This window comes from Babylonia areolata, chromosome 19, assembly GCF_041734735.1.
Source record: "Babylonia areolata isolate BAREFJ2019XMU chromosome 19, ASM4173473v1, whole genome shotgun sequence".
NCBI lineage: Eukaryota > Metazoa > Mollusca > Gastropoda > Neogastropoda > Buccinidae > Babylonia > Babylonia areolata.
Window position 1 is genome coordinate 48,641,264 of NC_134894.1, and position 17,500 is coordinate 48,658,763.

Genomic DNA, 17,500 nt, shown 5'->3' on the forward strand with positions numbered 1-17,500 from the left:
ATGTACGTGGTATAACGATCAACAATATGGAACACAAACTTTCTCAATACGCAGATGATACTGAATTTCTTTTAGCAGGTGACAAAAAATCATTTGAGACATGCATGCATATAGTGGACACGTTTGGGCGTAAATCAGGCCTACATATGAATTTTGGAAAAACAAGTGCAATTTGGCTGGGAAGTAATAAAAATTCTAATATTCGGTATATGGAGCATCTAGGGATAGAATGGAATCCACCAAAATTTAGAATTCTAGGAATCTGGTTTACAAATGATTTACAAAACTGTGCAAATATGAACTACTCTGAAAAATTAGCAGATGTTATACAATTATTTAGAGTATGGATAAGAAGGCAAATAACACCCCTTGGACGAATAGCTGTTCTAAAATAATTAATTTTGTCTAAACTGACTCATTTGTGGATTTTACTGCCTAACCCACCTGACAATTTTTTTTCGCATTTTACAAAATCACTGTTATAGTTTTGTATGGAACAAAAAGAATGATAAGATAAATAGAAAAACTGCGCATAAAAGTATCAGAAATGGTGGTCTGGGATTGCCGGAATTAAAAACCTATGCATCCTCTCTAAAATTGACTTGGATACGGAAAGTGGGTAAAACGCATCATAAATGGAAAAACATTGCAATGGCTAATTTTCCTGTGCTGAATGATATCCATAAATACGGGCCAGAAATAACATTATCTTTCGCTCAAACAAATATTTTTTGGACAGATGTATTTAATGCATACAAAGAATTTTTCTATAAAATAGATTGCAATACCTCTGCTGAGCTTCTGGCAGAACCAGTACTTTATAATCGAAGAATACAAATAGGGAAAACATTTATTCGGGGAAAAACATGGATAGATAAAGGTATATACTGTATTGCACATTTCTTGCTTGAAAATGGACATTTTATTTCTTACGAAGAATTCAAACGAAAATATAATGTCGACATCAATTTTCTTACTTTTGCTGGTTACATATCGGCAGTAAAAGAGTACATTCAAAAGAAGAACATAACCATAGATAATGATCAATGCTTAAATATGTCTATAATTTTCAAGAAATTGATGTCCATATGTAAAGGTTCCAAGCTTTATTATGACATACTTATAGACAATGGTGTTCATCCACAGTGTTGTTCAAAATGGGATGAAAAACTCAACATTGTTCATGACTGGAGAAAATGTTTTTTGTACATTTGTAAGATTCCAGATGTTAAACTGAAATGGTTTCAGATCAGAATTGTGCACAGATGCCTTGGGACAAATGTTATACTTAAAGAGATGGGTGTACTTAACAATGACCTGTGTAGTTTTTGCAACACAATGAAAGATAGTATTAGACACATGTTTTGGCAGTGTACAACCATCCAACGTTTCTGGCAAGAATTAATGGATCTGGTTAACGAAAGATGCCCAAATGCTCAAAATTTGCAATTAACTGATCCCACTGATCCCACTTTTTATTTCATTTTGTTGCTGGCTAAACAATACTTGCACCAACGCAAGATCAACAGCACTGAACCTGTTCTGCAGGGTTTCATAAAAAAAATTGGAATACAGATATACAGTTGAAGAATATATAGCTAGGAAAAACTTTCTTTATAATGATTTTATCAGCAAATGGTCTTCATATAAATCCTTGTTTTTTAATACAAATTGAAATAAGAATATATATTGTGTCATACAGTTCTGATATTGTTATTACTATATTTTGTATCTTACTATGCAATTTAAAGTATGGCCACATATGTGTCATTTATTGGGAGGTTGACAACCTACAATTTATCAGACTCCTTAGACTGCGCCCGGCGACCTTATATTTGATCTTGATTCATTGATCTTTGCCAGCATGTTCTTGTGGATGTGTTATTATTACTATTATTATTAGTAGTAGTACTGGTAGTAGTACTATTTTTTGTTTCTCAGTGTGTGTGTTTAACAATGTAAAAATTGAATAAAAATGTTTGAAAAAACAAAACAAAAAAAAAACTCTCTTCCATCACAGCTGACAAAATCAAACTTGGCAGTACATCCATCCCTCTTTCCAGCTCAGTCAGGAACCTCGGCGTTGTCCTTGACAACACACTGTCCATGCAAATAAATTTCAGTCAGACATGTCAATCCTGCTACTGTCAATTGCGACGCATCAGTTCCATTCGGAAAATTCTGTCCACCAACGCAACATCTAGACTTGTCGTTTCTCTCATTCTCTCTCGCCTTGACTTATAATTTTTGATTTATTTTATTTATTTATTTATTTTGCTCAAGGCCTGACAAAGCGCGTTGGGTTACGCTGCTGGTCAGGCATCTGCTTGGCGGATGTGATGTAGCGTATATGGATTTGACCGAACGCAGTGACACCTCCTTGAGCTACTAATACTGACACTGATACTAAATATAACACATAGTTTGTCACAAAATATTTGACCATCCGCTAATCTGCCGAGACAAGAAAAGACACGTTTATTTCAGGAAACCCATTTGGGTACAAGAAAATGTTATCGATTTCATGTAATAACCTATACAGAATGTAATACACACTGGACAGTGTCCTCACCAGATACAATGGTCATTCCAGCTGTTTGGTTAAGGTATGTATTTGGAGGGAAAAAAAAAATTCACATTTAGCAACATACAAAAGATTGAGGAGGAGGAATTTTTGTTTAATGTCCCGTCACACGCACATATCGGTGATTGAAGACATTTTGTTAAAGTATTTATGAATACATTTGAGTATTATCGGTTGGAAGGGGTGGGAGATGTGAACGAATGGTGGGTTGTGGGAAACTGGGCAAATGAGGGTGAAATGAGGGTGAAATCTGAAAAAAAAATCTAAATACAATTACAGGAAATTACTTAAAGGACTTCGTAAAAGAGAAGTCGTTAAACTGACAAGCGAAACAACTGATAATGAATCCAAAAAGTCAAAAACATCAACGTTCTCAGTCACTTGTGAAGACACTCTTTCGTGTACATAAGGCTTCATCAAGCTACAGTCAAAAATTATATGCTTAATTGTCAGGTTACAAAAGATTGAGCCGATCGCTAAAGCGCCACACCCCTCTGACGTCATCAACAATGTCGACAATATTGAGTAATCTATTGCTTTCATTCTTCTTGTATTATTTCTATTTGTAGGACAGTTTGTGCATGCGTACAGCTGTGTGTGTGTGTGTGTGTGTGTGTGTGTGTGTGTGTGTGTGTGTGTGTGTGTGCGTGTGAGTGTGTGAGTGAGGATGTGTGTGTGTGTGTGTGTGTGTGTGTGTGTGTGTGTGAGCGAGCGCGCGCGCGCACACGTGTGCGTGTTGTTTTGAGTGTGTCCAGGTGAGGATAATTCAATGGGTTGGATTCACAAATCTTTTGACTGTCATGCAACTGTATATGATTCTACGTTGCCTTTTTTTTCTCTCTCATATCTCCACATCTTTTCAAAGTCATACAACTTTCACTAACTTAAACCTTCTCTCTATCAATGATAGGTGCGACCTGTGTGTGTGTGTGTGTGTGTGTGTGTGTGTGTGTGTGTGTGTGTGTGTGTGTGTGCGTGTGTGTGAGAGAGAGAGAGAGAGAGAAAGGGGGGAGAGAGAAAGACAGAGATATATAGAGACAAACAGACAGACAGACATAGACGTAGACATATGCAGACAGAGACACAGAGACAGATAGACAGACAGATTTGGTTGACTTTGGCACAACCCATCATGCGGTATAATTTGTTTACGAACTCACCTTACTTGTTTGTCTTTACAAATTACACCTGTGCCTGCCCTGTAGATTTTTCTTCTTCTTTTTTTCCCCTTTTAACGATCGTTTGATGAGCAGATGCTTGCGCTGGCGAAGAAACTAGCAGGTACCGGTTGGGAAGTTCACCTTTGATCTCTATCTGATTGTCTGTCAGTCTCTGTCTCTGCCTCTGGCTCTCTCCGAATCTCTCTCTTTCTCTTTCTTCGTTTCTCTCTACTGCCTCTTCAGATACAGTGAAACTGAACACACCGCCCCCCCATCTCTCTCTCTCTGTCCCTCAACCCCCCCCCCTCTCTCTCCCTCCCTCTCTCTCCCTCACCCTCTCTCTCTCTCTCTCTCACAGACACACAGACAAACACACCCACATATATCCACACCCACCCCACCCCACCCCCCCACACACGAAAGTATGCGTTTAACATCCTTTCATACGTACTTACGGTTGATTTGTTGTCAATGCTGACTACATTTCTGTGTATAGAATATTACAGTTTTTGTGCTGTAATACGTTATCAAACTTGATTGTGAAACACACACACACACACACACACACACACACACACACACACAGACACTTGACAGACACACACACACACGCACGCACGCACACACACACACACACACACACGCACGCACACTGTGGCACACACACACACACACACACACACACACCGGCCGTCACACACACACACACCGTCACACACACACACACACACACACACACCGTCAAACACACACACACACACACACATACGCACACACACACACACACACACACACGTACCCTTCCCAACGCCGACACAACCACGTCATCACCATCACCGTCATCATTATTATTTTCAGCTGCTGCCCATATACACTCACACAGGTGCCATGTACATCACACGTGGCCGCCCCAGACAAAGTCCACGCCCAACAGAGGAATATACAAACAGCAGACGTGCTGAAGCGGAACTGGGGAAGGTGGAGGGGTGAGGGACCGGGGGGAGGGGGGAGAGCCAGAGGCCACGGGTCTGTATGGAGGGAACTCCGAACTGATAAAACCCATGACGGACTTTTCACACACCCACAGGCGATCAGCCATAAACACGTTATGGGTTTCGGTGGTGGAGGGAGAGAGGGAGAGAGAGAGGAGGGGAGGAGAGAGAGGGGATAGAAAGAGAGAGAGAGAGAGAGAGAGAGAGAGAGAGAGAGAGAGATGGTTAATTAACAAAGCAACAGCCCTTTGGAAGGGGGATAGATCAACAAGGGGCGAAAGAGGGACAGAGAGGGTGTGTGTGTGTGTGTGTGTGTGTGTGTGTGTGTGTGTGTGTGTGTGTGTGTGTGTGTGTGTGTGTGTGTGTGAGAGAGAGAGAGAGAGAGAGAGAGAGAGAGATAATGAGAAGGAGAAGGAGAATGAGAGACCGAGAGAGACAGAAGGAGAGCGACAGAGAGAGATTGGGAGGGGGGCAGAGACAGAGACGCACAGAGAGAGAGAGAGATAGACAGACAGACAGACAGACACACACACACACAGAAGAAGAGTGGGAGAGAGAGAAAGAAAGAGAGAGTGAGAGAGAGAAAATGAGAGAGAGGGAGATATTGAAAGAGAGAGAATGAGAGAGAGAGAGAGAGAGAGAGAGAGAGAGAGACTGAAAGAGAGAGAATGATATATATATATATATATATATATATATATATATATATATATATATATATATACTGAAAGAGAGAGAATGAGAGAGAGGTGAGAGGGGAGGGGAGGGATCCAGTGGAGATAGTCACAGTCGATAAGCTCTCCGTCATTAGTTTTGCTTTGGCGAAGCAAAACCCTGTTCCACCCATACCTTCAAAAGACACTTTGCCACGGTTCGTTTACTGTGTAAATACTAGATATGAAACGCCGGGTCTAATAATGATTTTCCTGTGCCAATACTGATAGCGTCAGACTGACAGATTTATTAACTGGTGTACTGGTTGCTCTCTCTCTCTCTCTCTCTCTCTCTCTCTCTCTCTCTCCTACTAAGAAGCCCGTTATTAAACAATCAACTAATGAAAAACTTTCAAAATTATAAGTACAACATGTTGCTGAGTGACTGTATGCATGCTTATGAACGGCAAAAGCTGGCGTTGTTTATTTTATGACAATGATAATAATAATGTACATTTATACAGCGCACGTTCTCTCTATGAGCTGAGGACGCTGTTCATGAAAGAAAAATATTACAATTACAAATCATTCATGACCATTCTTTCTCACCCCACCCCCCACGCCCCTCTTTCCCACTCATCATACATCCAAAGTGAGCGGACATGGGCGGTGTTGGAGAACAAGGAAGCTGAGAGTGCTTATTGATATGTACTAAAAAGATGAGTTTTTAGTGATGAGCGAAAAACAGAGATAGAATCAGATGCACGGATATGATTAGGAAGCTTGTTTCAGATGTGAGGAGCAGCAAAGAAGAAAGAACGTTCACCAAAGGTTTTTGCATTGACACGAGGAACAGAAGTTTCAAAAGACAACAGTCAGAGGAAGAGCGGAGATTTCTTGAGTGAGTGTAAAACACTGATAAGGTCAGAAAGATATATAGGTCCTGCGGAGCGGAAAGCAGAATAACAGAGACACGCAACTTTGTATTTGATTCTTTCTTCAATGGGGAGCCAATGTTGAGTGCAGAGGTGGGGAGTACGTGGGACTCTGAGAGTCAGACGGGCAGCTTTGTTTTGAAGTTTTTGAATTCGCTGAAGAAGATTTTGTGGACGGCCTCTCAAAAGCTTATTTACAACACCACTTCTTGAGGGATCATGGCCTAAACTGAATAAAACATCGTGTCCGTGTCTCGTCCCCCCCCCGCCCCCCGCCCCCTCCTCTCTCTCTCTCTCTTTCTGTCCTGAGTACAGTACAGTAAGGTGGCCAGTCACCATTTTGCTGTCATCTTTCTCTCAAGGAAACATCTTTCTTGTGTGTGTGTGTGTGTGTGTGTGTGTGTGTGTGTGTGTGTGTGTGTGCGTGCGTGCGTGCGTGTGTGTTTCAGCATTTCTTTCTTCTCCTTTAATCAAATTTCTTTATTATAACATTTTGCTGCACAAAAGCAAGTATGCTGGCGCATTCACCCAGGTCACAAGAACCTCATGGCCAATAAAAGTAAAGTATCCAAAAGTCTCTCTGTCCAGTCCCAGTCCTCTCCTATCCAATCCACAGGTTTCCGTTCACACCTGGAAGGAGTGAGGAAAATCGGAGTAAAGTGCTTGATTGATTCTCATTGAGCTCACTGTGCCATACGAAAGCAGAATGGAGAAAGCTCACATCTACAAGACCGAGAAGTATGCTAGTCTAGACAGCAGCCTGAGAGAACCTGGCTTCCATGCCAAAGTCCTCGCCATACAGATTGGTGCAAGAGGGTTTGTGGGCGCATCTGCCAACAGCCTCATGAAACAGCTGTCAACATCTGGCAGAGAGAGGACATGGGCTCTCAAGGCAATGGCAGAAGCAGCAGAAAAGAGTTCCAGCTGGATCTGGTCGAGGAGGAATGGAAGTAAACGTCATAAGGATTAAATTTCCCTACTCAAACTAGGTGTACGATAGCTCAGTGGTTAAAACGTCTGCCAGAAAAGGTGACCCAGTCCTGAAGTGGCGACCACCCTGGTGGCGCGGGTTTGAACCTGCTGAGAACCAGGGTGGGACCGGGGGTGGGGGTGGGGGGTGGGGGGGGGGGGGAATGCGGCAATACAAGGGCATCCAGGGGTCATGACCTGGGTGCGGCCCAGCCCCCTTAGAGTGTAAGGAGTTAAGGGCCGAAACGCTTGACAGAGGGGACTTCTTCTCTGAAGACCTTGTACTGTCCAGCTCTCCCTAGAGTTTCTTATCACTTTAGTCAAGGACACAACACCAGGCCGAAACGGGGCCTCGAACTATCACCATCATCGCTGGAGAACACTGGATCAGAAGTCGAAAACTTATTACCATATTATCAAAGTTCAGTGATACTTTGTCGTTTTCACCCACCACTTAAAGCACTCTGTTGTGTTGAACACATAGGCTACAGTCTGGTGTCTAGCATGATACAGGGTTGTTGTACTCTATTGTCTTGCTTTCCATCCGTCTGTCTGCAGTCAGGAAGACACCCTCACAACCCCGTACACGTTGTGGAGTCAGGTTTTTAGACACACCAGTGTTTTTTCCGTTATCTTGCACTTATCCATAGTGTGCTGTTGCTGTGATCTTGGTAAAGACTCCTTCCTCCATTCAGTGGAGCTTCTGACACACAGTGGAGTGTATTAGGGTTACACCCTCTTAGTTCAAATCAAATATAATCAAATCATGTTACAACCAGGCCAACCTAAAATGGACCATTTCAGGACTGTGCATCCATCAGTTTTAACACCAGTTGAAGAGAACAGAAAATAACGTTAAACAACGATTTCATTGTTTATTTACTCCTTTGTTTACTGACTAACAAAACAAGAACATTTTTGGTAGGGATATGCAAAAATTACACACTGACAAAGTCATCGATTTTCAATTGACTAGTTGCAGTAAAACAGACTGAGTTATGCTCTATCCGCCACTATCTCTCAACCGATGCAACCAAGACACTTGTATGCTCTCTGGTCCTCTCAAGATTGGATTACTACAACTCTCTTTTGGCCGGCCTTCCCAAATATCTGTTAGACAGACTCCAACGAATTCAGAATAACGCTGCCAGACTCATTTGCAGAGCTTCTAAAGTTGACCATGTTTCTTCGCTCCTTCAGTCTCTCCACTGGTTGCCTGTTTCTGATCGAATAGACTATAAGCTATCCACTCTGACCTTTTCTGCAGTCAAGGGATCTGGCCCCAAGTATCTTTCTGAACTCCTCCATATCTATACCCCGTCTCGCCAGCTCCGTTCTTCCTCTGATACTCGACTTCTCAGGATACCTCACGTCAGAAGTAAGACCTATGGACACAGATCGTTTTCTTTTCAATCGCCAAAGACGTGGAACAAGCTCCCTGATAACCTCCGTCATTCTGATTCCCTGGCATCTTTTAAATCTCGTCTCAAAACTCACCTTTTCCCTCAGCAGTCAGTTCAATTGTGGCAGGTCCATTTCCTTTGCGTTAGCTGTGCTTGACTATGTGTGTTAGCTGTGCTTGACTATGTGTATATACATGTGTATGTGTACATAACTACATGCATGTATATGAATGTGTATTGTGTGTGCGTATGTAAGCTTGTGCCTGCCTATGTGTGCGTATGTGTTAGGGTAGCTGTTAGATACACATGTATGTTAAAATGTATGTATGCAGTGTGTGTGTGTGTGTGTGTGTGTGTGTGTGTGTGTGTGTGTGTGTGTGTGTGTAGTCACATTTTGGTGTGTGTATGTAACATAGATGTAATGTTTTATGTTAACAAAGCGTTTTTGTAAAGCACCTAGAGCAGATTTCTGGATAGTGTGCTGTATAAGTATCCATTATTATTATTATGAACATTTCAATGAGAATGTGGGTATTTTTTCACCCACGAGGTACACCGAAGGTTAAAAGGTCAATTGAAACAACGTAAAAAAAACAAAACCCAAATTTCCTTTGTCTCGTTTAAACCATGTAAAATTTAAATCAAGGTAGAATATTGATCGTAGCATAAAAAGACCAACTTCAGCCCACGTAAAACATTAATCAAGTTAAAAAGCATCGATTTCCTTCAAGCCTGGTGAAGTAAATGTGTTAGGTTCATACCCACACAGTGGAATGTGTTACGTTCATGCCTGCTGGGTTTACCTACATAGTAAATGTGTTCAGGTTCATGACCAATGGGTAAATACCTACAGAGTGAATGAGTCAAGTTCATAACCACTGGTTAACTATCTACACAGTGAAGTGTGCTCGGTTGATACTCATTGTCTTGTATCTATAGAGTATAGGTGCAAGGTTCATACCTGCTGTCTTATTTCCACAGAATGAAATGTGCTATGTTCATACCCGCTTTAATATACTATTGAGTCAATGTGTCACGTTCATGCCCACAGTGTCATACCACAGAGTAAGTGTGTCAAGTTCATACCCGCTATGTTTTAATAATAATAATAATGGTATTTATATAGCGCTGAATCTTGTGCAGAGACAAATCAAAGCGCTTTCGCACCAGTGATTCACACGCACGCATAACTCTAAAACTGGAAAAACTGAAGACAAGGAAGAGGCAGGGAAGGGAGGCTATTTTAGGAAGAGGTGGGTTTTAAGGCCAGACTTGAAAGAGCTGAGTGTGGAGACTTGACGAAGCGAAAGAGGAAGTTCATTCCAAATACAAGGTCCAGAGACAGAGAAAGAACGGCGGCTAACAGTCGAGTGTTTGAATCTGGGTATGCGTAAACAAAGTGGATCCGAAACCGATCGTAGTGAGCGAGATGGAGTGTAGAGGTGAAGGCAGCCACAGAGATAGGAAAGGGCAGATTTGTGAATACATTTATAACATAGAGTGCTGATCTTGTACTTTATTCTTAGTGAGACAGGGAAACAGTGGAGATGTTGCAAAAGAGGAGTGATGTGCTCAGATCTTTTCTGTCTGAGGATGAGTGTTTTACCCACAGAACGAAATTTATCAGACCCATACCCACATGGTAAGTGTTCGAATCATACTCACTGAGTAAATGTGTCAGGTTCATATTCGCTGTGTTATACCTGTCGCGTAAATGTCACATATTCATACTCACTGTGTTGTATCCACAGAGTGAACGTGTTAGGTTCATACCAACTGTATCAGAACCACAATGCGTTAGCTTCATACTCACCCACCGTGTCATACCAACAGTGAAATGTGTTATATCCATACCCACTACGTTATACCCACAGAGAAAATGTGTCAGTTTCATGCCTACTGTGTCATAACAACAGAGCAAATGTACTGATTCGAACTATACTCACTGTGTTACACCCACAGAGTGAATGTGCTAGTCGTATATTCACGTGTCAAAACCACACTGTAAATGTGCTAGGATCATATCCAGACAGTAACATGTTTTGTGTGAAAAGATCAATTTTCCTATCCACGAGGCGCTACCATCTGCTTCAGCCGTGCCTGCAAAGCACGTGGATTTTTTTTTTCGTGCATGTAAACACTTGTCGAGACTGGCGATAATATTTGTAAAATAAACACTGCCGACGGCGTGTGGTGTGTGCGGCAGGCTCCAGTGCTTACACACACACACACACACACACAAACACACACACACACACACACACACACAAACACACACACACACACACACACACACACACACACACACAAACACACACACACACACACACAGAAGACAGAGAGACAGACAAAGTCAGAGACAGCGACAGAGAGTAAGAAAGACACACAGACGCACAGAGGACGCAGTGTGCAGTTTGTTAAATAATACAGTTCAACGGAACAAGGGGTAAATTGAATAATTACGGTCCCACCCTCCAAGAATTAAAGATCCACCATTCTTTCGGATTCTAAGACAGGATACGCATTACTTTCACTCGGTCAATGCTCTTCGCATAGCAGAGGTGGTGGGCATGCGGGGAGGGGTGGGGCTGTGTGAAACAATTTCATATTTACATGCTCTTTGCTGGAGCTAGGAATCGAACCACAGTCCATTCTGTTGCGGAGGCATGCAGGCAGTTGTTCTGTTTATTGTGTTTTCAATGGCTTAAACGAGACACAGACATAGAGAGACAGACAGACAGACAGACAGGCAGAGAAAGAGAGACAGACACACAGACAGACAGAGACAGACAGACAGGCAGACAGACAGAGACAGGGAGGGACAGACACACAGAAAAAGAGAGAGAGAAAAGGAAACACAGAGACAGAGACAGAGAGAGAGAGGCAGGTAGACAGACAGACAAACAGACAGAGACAGAGGGAGAGTAAGACAGACAGACAGACAGACAGAGACAGAGGGAGGGAGACAAAAAGACAAACACATACATAGACAGAGAAAGAGATAAAAACAGAAATGAGAAAATAAAAGGTAGAGACAAAGAAGGAAAGAGAGATGTTCCCTGAATCAATATGTCCTGGTAATTATCAAACACACCCGTTTCAAACTGATCATGGTTGTATCGATTCTAGATTCAGGGGCCAATGGTTCTGTACGACTCTTTGTGTGTGTGTGTGTGTGTGTGTGTGTGTGTGTGTGTGTGTGTGTGTGTGTGTGTGTGTGTGTGTGTGTGTCTGTGTGTGTCCCTACCTCTCTTTCTCTGTCTCCCACCTCTCTTTCTCTGTCTATCTGTCTGTCTGCTTCTCTCTCCCTCCTCTCTCTCTTACTTACATGGCACATGCACGCATTCACACCCACACAAACACAACACACACACACACACACACACACACACACACACACACACACACACACACACACAGAGTGAGAGAGCCAATTACTGACAAGGCTGGCGAAATATGTGTATGAATGATTCTTTTCTTAATATGCTCATGTCTATGTTTAATTGTGTCTTATAAACCTTAAAGGTTTTATGACATTAAAATATTCCATTCTATTCTACACACACACACACACACACACACACACACACACACACACAAGAAGAGGAACAAGGACAAGAAGAAGAGCAAGATGAAGTACCGACCTGATGTTTTTGAGGTAGGGGATGACGTTGAGCCAGAAGTTCTCCGTCAGCTTGGGTTTGCCCACCAGCATGAGGCCCCTCAGGTTGAAGCCGTGCAGCTGCAGGAACTTGTAGATGGCGTTCTCGCTCAGCGCGTGCGTGTAGCTGATGTCCAGGGCCTGCAGCCGCTGGAACTTGCCCATCTCCATCAGCTTCTCCAGCACCTGGCGGAAGTAACAGGGACAGGGTTAATGTATGACGGTCAATCGTGTCCGACTATGACCATCAGGACAGCACAGAAAGCAACTGCTGTCCCGACTGTCTGGGCTAGGACTTGATCATAGTGGAGAGTGTCTTGCCCAAGTTACACCCCACTCTTTCGGCCGTGAGAGTTTTAGGACACACAGACACAGAAGACGCACAGACACACCAACACAGACACACCGACACAGACACACACACACACACAGAAGACGCACAGACACACAGACACACACACAGAAGACGCACACACACACAGACAAACACACACACACACACACAGAAGACACACACACACAAAGGGAGAGGGAAGTGGTTGAACTTTTTTTTTATTACAATCCTATTAAAACACAGACACAGACACAGACACACACACAGACACACACACACACTCTCTCACACACACACACATACACACACACAGAAGACGCACAGACACACAGACACAGACACACACACACACAGAAGACGCACACAGACACACACAGACACACACACACAGAAGACGCACAGACACACACAGACACACACACACAGAAGACGCACAGACACAGACACACACACAGAGAAGATGCACAGACACACAGACATAGACACAGAAGACGCACAGACACAGACACAGACACACACGACGCACACACACACACACACACACACACACACACACACACACACACACACAGGAGACACACACACACACACAAAGGGAGAGGGAAGTGGTTGAACTTTTTTTTTAATTACAATCCTATTAAAACACAGACACAGACACAGACACACACACACACACACTCTCTCTCTCACACACACACACACACACACACAGAAGACGCACAGACACACAGACGCAGACACACACACACACAGAAGACGCACACAGACACACACACACACACACAGAAGACGCACAGACACAGACACACACACACAGAGAATATGCACAGACACACAGACACAGACACAGAAGACGCACAGACACAGACACACACGACGCACACACACACACACACACACACACACACACACACACACACACACACACACAGCTGCCCCACCTTATCGGAGAAGAACTCGCAGTACCCCAGGCCGAGGAAGGTGAAGCCAGGCATCCTGAGGAGCACGTTCTCCAGGGTGTCCTCCGACAGCTCTGTGGACGTCAGGTCCAACTCCTGCACGCTGGAGGCTTCCCACGGCACGGACTGCATGTGCTGGTCCTCCACGCCTGGCCGCAGGGACACACACACACACACACACACACACACACACAAACACACACAAAATTTGAAAATCACTGCGTTTTGAAACATCATTCTAATGCCCAACATTATCACAAAGTCTACGATTATTTTTGCCACCACAGCATTATCACAAAGTCTACGATTATTGTTGCCATCATAATCATGGAAGTCCATCGCGAACCATGATCATGGGATTATCACAAAGTCTACGATTATTGTGCAACCAACAACCATCTACCTGAATATCTAGTCATCAGCCCCATCCACATGTAATATGCAGCTTCTGTTCAAACGTGTGTGTGTGTGTTCGTTCGTTTATTTATTTATAGTCTGTTCATCTAAGATGATGATATTAGACTGAAAATAAATGATATTATTTTATCATTTGGATTATTATCATTTCTATCATAATGATGATTGTTATTATTAATTAGAAATCGACATTTCTGCATATTCGAATGAAAAGGGGGGCGGTTGAGGTGGAGGGGAGGGGGGTGGGGGTGGGGGCAAGGGTGAGGGGACTAAGAAAAGAAGAGAGAGAGACAGACAGAGAGAACAGAATGTGGAAAAGATAGAGTACAAAATCTAAAATGGAGAGGGTGGGTGTCAGTGATTGGAGAAAGAAAAAACATAATATTGGAAGGGTGTGTGTGAGAGGCGGGACGGGGGAAGCGGGATTAGGACAACAACAACAAAAAATCAATAATCAAATATTGTATGCACTACTTCTGTAGATTATTATTTGAAAAGAGGTTCATGTGGGGACCTACAATAAACAACCAACTAGACTATTTAACACATAGCTAGCTAACTTTAATAAAGAACAGTTTGAAATATATAACTTTTTCCAAAAAATGATAACATTTGAAACTGGTAACACGTGTTCCGTAATTTCTGGAGGCAAGAAAGGTTTCATTACTAAACAGCGGGTTAAAACATGCTCTACCGTTAAACGTCCCTTGCAAATGCATTCAATATTTTTACAATATTTTGTGTTTGGGGCATTTAGTAATAACCTAAATGCCATGCTCTTAACAGCCCTGCAAGTTCTTTTAGCATTTAATAAGGCATAAGTGTTAACTTCTAAAGACATAAAGGAATTTTGCATATTTCTTTCAATAATATTACACATTTCAGATGATGATAAACGATGAGGAAGTTCAATTGCATTTATAGCGTTTTTAGCTCCAAGCTTTGCAAGATGATCTGCACGTTCATTAGAGAAAAGCCCACAGTGCGAGGGAATCCAGCACATTTCAATATTAGTTCCTCTCATTTGAATACAGTGAATCAAAAATCTTATTTAAAAAATGATGTTATAATTAATGTTCGTACAACCTGATTTGATAGACTGCAGAACTGATTTTGAAGGGACACAAAATAAAACATTAATCAAGTTTAGGGACAGATCAATTAGATATGTTAATGCCATAAGGACGGCAATCAATTCAGCTGTAAAACTTGAGAAGCCCATTCCAATATGATATGACTTTTTCAATTTTCAAAGCAGGAATTGCATATCCAGAACCAGCAAACTGATTTTCTCGAACAGAACCATCTGCAAATATTTTTAAGTGGTGGGGGTATGTTTCAGACAAGTGTGATTTGACTCGAGAAGCTGGTATATTGGGATTTTCATCTTTTAATGTCACAATATTGAATATCAACATCCAACACTGCCCAACCCATGAAGCTCTACGGCGTCAAACCTGGCCAGGGGGCACAGAGCTACAGGCGCAGCTTTGGGGAGACCGCCACGACCTGGAGAAGACCGTGGGTTACATCGTGGCGACAGGGGTGACTGTCTGACGCAGCCAAAACATCGAACGCAGAAGAAGAAGAAGAAGAATATCAAAAGCTGCTCCCGTTAATTCCCATAATGGAACTATGTGTGTGTGTTTGCGTGCATGTGTGTGTGTGCAGTGCGTGCATGCGTGAGTATGCACAAGTTTTTATACTGATATGCACTTGTATGTATCTTATTTCTACTGTATCTGTGTTTGTGTATGATTTTCGATTTATGTTCGTATCTTGTTATGTACTATCCCCCCAATATTCCTTGTGACCCCGGTACACTTGGTAATAAAGACATATTCTATTCTATTATCGTTGCCATCACGGAAGTCCATCGCGAACCTTGAAGATGTCAGTGACTCTGTAGATAAGAATGAAGTTACTGGATCCTGGGCGGAAAAAAATAATAAAAGGTTGAATGGAAGCCACGGGTTGCCCGAGCACCATGACTCCCCTCCCACCCCCCGTTCCCCGCCGCCCCGACCCCTCTCGGCCCAGCTGTTGTAGCCAGGAGGGACGCAGGGCGACGCGTCATGACCACGACTGGACTGAACTGCAGGAGCTGTGGGAATGGTGATGGGCTGCACCACCAAGCCACCCTAGGGACTCCACTCCGGACTTCCGGAAGGTTTACTCCCCAGGCATTTTGATATTTTTTGTATTTGTATTTTGTATTTGCATTTGTATTTCTTTTCATCACAACAAATTTCTCTGTGTGAAATTCGGGCTGCTCTCCCCAGGGAGAGCGCGTCGCTACCCTACAGCGCCACCCACTTTCTTTGTGTTTTTTTTCCTGCGTGCAGTTTTATTTGTTTTTCCTATCAAAGTGGATTTTTCTACAGAACTTTGCCAGCAACAACCCTTTTGTTGCCGTGGGTTCTTTAGAGTAATACTGTTTTGTCATATGCATCATATAGGAGTGATGGAACCATGGATTGATGGCCTAGAGGTAACGTGTCCGTCTAGGAAGCGAGAGAATCTGAGCGCGCTGGTTCGAATCACGGCTCAGCCGCCGATATTTTCTCCCCCACCACTAGACCTTGAGAGCTGGTCTGGACGCTAGTCATTCGGATGAGACGATAAACCGAGGTTCCGTGTGCAGCATGCATTTAGCACACGTAAAAGAACCAACGGCAACAAAAGGGTTGTTCCTGGCAAAATTCTGTAGAAAAATCCACTTCGATACGAAAAGAAAAAAATACAAAAAAAGGGGTGGCGCTGTAGTGTAGCGACGCGCTCTCCCTGGGGAGAGCAGCCCGAAATTCACGCAGAGAAATCTGTTGTGATAAAAAGCAATACAAATACAATATTATTGTCGATATTGTGTGTGATTCCGCTTGAATGTTTCGGTGAAATGTGAGTGTAATGAAGTCAAATCCATACCGGTTGATGACTCTATTGTACAACTCTTGCTTTAAACTTGCTCTTTTCCCCACTGGTCCATAAGCTTGATGAATGTGTTTTCATGTGTTCTCACCAAAAAATGTGAATTAAAAAAGTTTAAAAGCAATAGAAGATTTCACATGACTTTAACGATGCACTAGCCCCAAGGGGTTTTTACAGCAAAGTGAACAATGTAATGAACAGATCAAGACGATGAGAACACATACATAAAAGTACTTAACCAAGGCGTCTTTTATGTGTGTGCGTGCGTGCGTGCGTGCGTGCGTGCGTGCGTGCGCGCGCGCGCGCGCGTTCATTTTGATTACAAGAAATTTCAGTTAGCCTTTAAAAAAAGTTATATTTGCTTTTAATCGTCTATTTGAACTGTAGCTTTAACTCTCTCCATGGTGTGTGTCCATCGAGATCGATGATGACCATCGTTGTCATCCAGCTGGGGGATGGGGGGAGGGTGGTGGCGGGGTGGGGTGGAGGATGCTCATGAATCTAT

At 42.9% G+C, this 17,500-nt stretch overlaps 1 protein-coding gene across 3 annotated transcripts in view; it reads right to left on the reverse strand.

The window, feature by feature from the left end:
• LOC143293795 (S-phase kinase-associated protein 2-like) overlaps nt 1-17,500 on the reverse strand; it is a 132,023-nt gene that overhangs the window by 30,720 nt on the left and 83,803 nt on the right. For all 3 annotated transcript variants that reach the window (XM_076605048.1, XM_076605047.1, XM_076605046.1), the window contains exons 4-5: nt 13,633-13,799; nt 12,341-12,543 (exon numbers count right to left, since the gene is read on the reverse strand). In XM_076605048.1, the coding sequence (XP_076461163.1) occupies nt 12,341-12,543; nt 13,633-13,799 (370 nt within the window). The remainder of the gene's footprint in view (nt 1-12,340; nt 12,544-13,632; nt 13,800-17,500) is intronic.